At 41.5% G+C, this 3,288-nt stretch overlaps 1 protein-coding gene across 1 annotated transcript; it reads right to left on the bottom strand.

The window, feature by feature from the left end:
• Nucleotides 1-1,063: 1,063 nt before the first annotated feature.
• On the bottom strand, nt 1,064-2,026 carry LOC102476003 (olfactory receptor 7A17). The gene has a single exon (XM_006162295.1). The coding sequence runs from the start codon at nt 2,024-2,026 to the stop codon at nt 1,064-1,066; it is 963 nt and encodes a 320-aa protein (XP_006162357.1).
• Between the last annotated feature and the right edge of the window lie 1,262 nt (nt 2,027-3,288).

Here is a 3,288-nt window from a genome sequence, read left to right as displayed (position 1 = left end):
GGAGGAGAAGGGATTGCGGCGTGACCATCCCCCCTGGGGAGTGATTTCTCGCTTTCTGTCTCTATGTCTCTCTCTGTCTGTCTGGCGAGTGCACACGCCCTACAGTGAAAATCTCTCCAATAAAAAAAAAGAAAGAAAGAAAGAAGAAATCCATGGTTCTCGGTGAAATAATTGGGACTTTTCAAATATTGTTGTACAGGGTTGGGATTAACTTGTGACAATAAGAAAATAGACAAGGCTATCAGACAGGGGAAAAGTCTTAACACAAGTTGCTTACATTTTCTTATATTGAAATTAAAACTTTAAAAAAAGGGGGGGGGCCAGCAGGTGGCACAGTGGCTGGACTCCCACATGGCTGGCCACAGTTCAAGTCCTGGACCCGGTGGCTTGAAAATCATGCCAGGCACATGTGCATGCATGCCCAAGATTCTGGGAAGAGAATGGAGGAGAAGGGATTGCAATGACCATCCACTCGAGGGGGTAGGGGAGATGTACTTTCCCCTCTCTGTCTCTCTTTCTTTCTAGAAACCATAATCTCTCTGTCTCTCTGGCATGCACACATATCTAATAGCAAAAACCTCTAAAAATATAAATAAATTTTAAAAAGAAAGAAGAAAAGGAAGGAAGGAAGAAAAGAAAGAAAGAAAGAAAGAAAGAAAGAAAGAAAGAAAGAAAGAAAGAAAGAAAGAAAGAAAGAAAGAAAGGAAGGAAGGAAGGAAGAAAGGAAGAAAGAAGAAAAAGAGACTAGGGGCTGAGTTATGTCGCTGGATTCCATTGAGTTGACTGCAGTTCAAGTGCTAGACTTGGTGGCTTGAAACACTCCAGATGCATGTATGTGAATGCCCAAGATCCTGAGAGTAAAAGGGATTGCAGTGTGGCCATTCCCTCACCTCCAGGGAAGAGGTGATTTCTCACTTTCCTCTCTCTGTCTCTCTTTCTCCCTGCAAGCACATGTACCCTATAGCAAAAATCTCTCTTAAAAAATAAAAAAGAAACTCTAAGAAATAACTAGAAGAATCATCCACAAGAAAATCAAAATATCCCCATTCCCCTACAATCCTTGTCATTTGTTTGGCCCCAGAATAGTTGACCCTTCTCTAGTGTCCCTCTCAAAGAATCTTCTCAGAGTCCTCTTTATGTCTTTATTCCTCAGACTGTAGATGAAGGGGTTCAGCATGGGGGTGACCACAGTGTACATCACCGAGGCTGCTGCACTTGAGTGTGGGCTGTGGGCAGCACCAGCACTAAAATACACACCCAGGCCTGTACAATAAAATAAGGAGACAACTGAGAGGTGAGAGGCACAGGTGGAAAATGCCTTGTACTTCCCCTGAGCTGATGGGATTGCACGAATGGAGGAAACTATCTTACAGTAAGAGTAAAAGATCCCAGCAAGAGGACTACCAGCCATCATCGCAACTGCAAAATACATCACCACGTCATTTAAAAAGGTGTCAGAGCAGGCAAGGTGGACCACCTGATTGAGTTCACAGAAAAAGTGGGGGATCTCCACCTGTGTGCAGAAGGACAGCCGTAATATCATTAAGCTATGTAACAAGGAATGTAAGACACACATGATCCAGGATATGAGAACAACTAACACACAAAGTTGGAGGTTCATGATGACCGTGTAGTGCAGGGGATGACAGATGGCCACAAATCGGTCATAGGCCATGGTGGTCAGGAGGAAGCTGTCCAACACTATGAAGAGTACAAAAAAGTTCATCTGAGTGATGCAGCCTGCATAGGTGATGACCTTGCTCTGTGTCTGGATGTTCACCAGCAGCTTTGGGACGGTGGTGGAGGTGAGACAGATGTCTACAAAGGACAGGTTGGAGAGGAAGAAGTACATGGGGGTGTGCAGGTGGGAGTCGGAGATGGTGGCCAGGATGATGAGCAGGTTTCCACACACGGTGATCAGGTACATGGAGAGGAAGAGCCCAAATAGGAGGGGCTGCAATTCTGGTTCTTCTGAAAACCCCAGTAGAAGGAATTCTGAACGGTGTGTATCATTCCCTGGTTCCATATGGTGGTGATTTCCATGAGTGAGAAAAATAATGTGATAAATTTCCATACAAACAGGTATTAGCACCATGGTGAAATATTACAAGTTATAGCGTGCAGTCAATAAAGTCATTTCTCAGTATTATTTATTGTTATTTCCAGAGTGGAGGAGCCCTTATAGAACCCTTCTGATGTTATGATGGATTAATCTTTAAAGGAAGCTGCTTTGTCTAAGCTGACAAAGAAAACAGTACTTCAGATGTATCACTGTTGCGTGTGTCTTCCAGGAAAGTTAGGTAATTCTGTAAGGAAAACATACATGCTTCTCTTTGTTCTGGATCTAATGCCTTTCACTTTCTACGATTATTCGATTTAAATTGAGCCTCTTTTTTTTTAACCACTGTTTATTTTTCCTAGGATGAAAGACATGTTAGGAATACAGGAGGTAACCTATGTTCTTGTAGGTGGTAAGTTTCTCTCTAAAGAAAGCAAAAAAAGGGGTCAGCAGGTGGCATGGTGGTTAAGGGTGCTGGATTCCCACATAGCCAACCATGGTTCGAGTCCCAGACCTGGCAACTTGCTTTCCCACTCTCTCTTTTACTCGGTTCCTCCCTGGTCAAATTAAAATAAATAAATAAAAATTAAAAATTTTTAAAAAAGAAAGCAAAAAAATTTTATTTGAAGGCTGGAAGGGATAAGCAAGGAAGTTATAAAGATAATTAAAATTAGATCACGAAAATCCTTCAATGTGCAATCGTTATGCATCAATTACAAATTTGTAGTATTTATCTTCTTCAGCATTGATGAATAGTAAAAGTTTTTCATTGATGTGTAAATGTACATAGAATGTATGCAAATCAGAAACCATAATTTTAAAAAAGAATAAAATTCCTTTTTTATTTTTTAGGTTTCTGCCACAGGCCTTGTACGCTTGCCAGAGAAAGACAGACAGAGACAGAGAAAGTGAGAAATCACCACCCACGGAAGATGGGTATGCCTCAATCCCTTCTCCATTCTCCTCTCAGGATTTTGTGCACACCCCACACACACTCCCTGCACAATTTGTAAGCACTCTAGTCCAGGACTCAAATCATGGTCAGCCATGCAGGACACCTGCTGATCCCATGAATAAAATTTTTTAGTAAATTAAAAATAAAAATCTTGGAAATAAAATAATATAACAAGAAGTCTTTTTAAATTCAATGAAGAGGGCCATTTAAAAATCTTTTTAAGTGCAGTGCTGGACTCCCACATGGCCAACCATGGTTTGAGTCCCAGACCTGG

This window comes from Tupaia chinensis, unplaced genomic scaffold, assembly GCF_000334495.1.
Source record: "Tupaia chinensis unplaced genomic scaffold, TupChi_1.0 Scaffold139785_1, whole genome shotgun sequence".
NCBI lineage: Eukaryota > Metazoa > Chordata > Mammalia > Scandentia > Tupaiidae > Tupaia > Tupaia belangeri.
The sequence above is the reverse complement of the archived record's forward strand: the minus strand, read 5'-3'. Positions and strand labels throughout refer to the sequence as shown.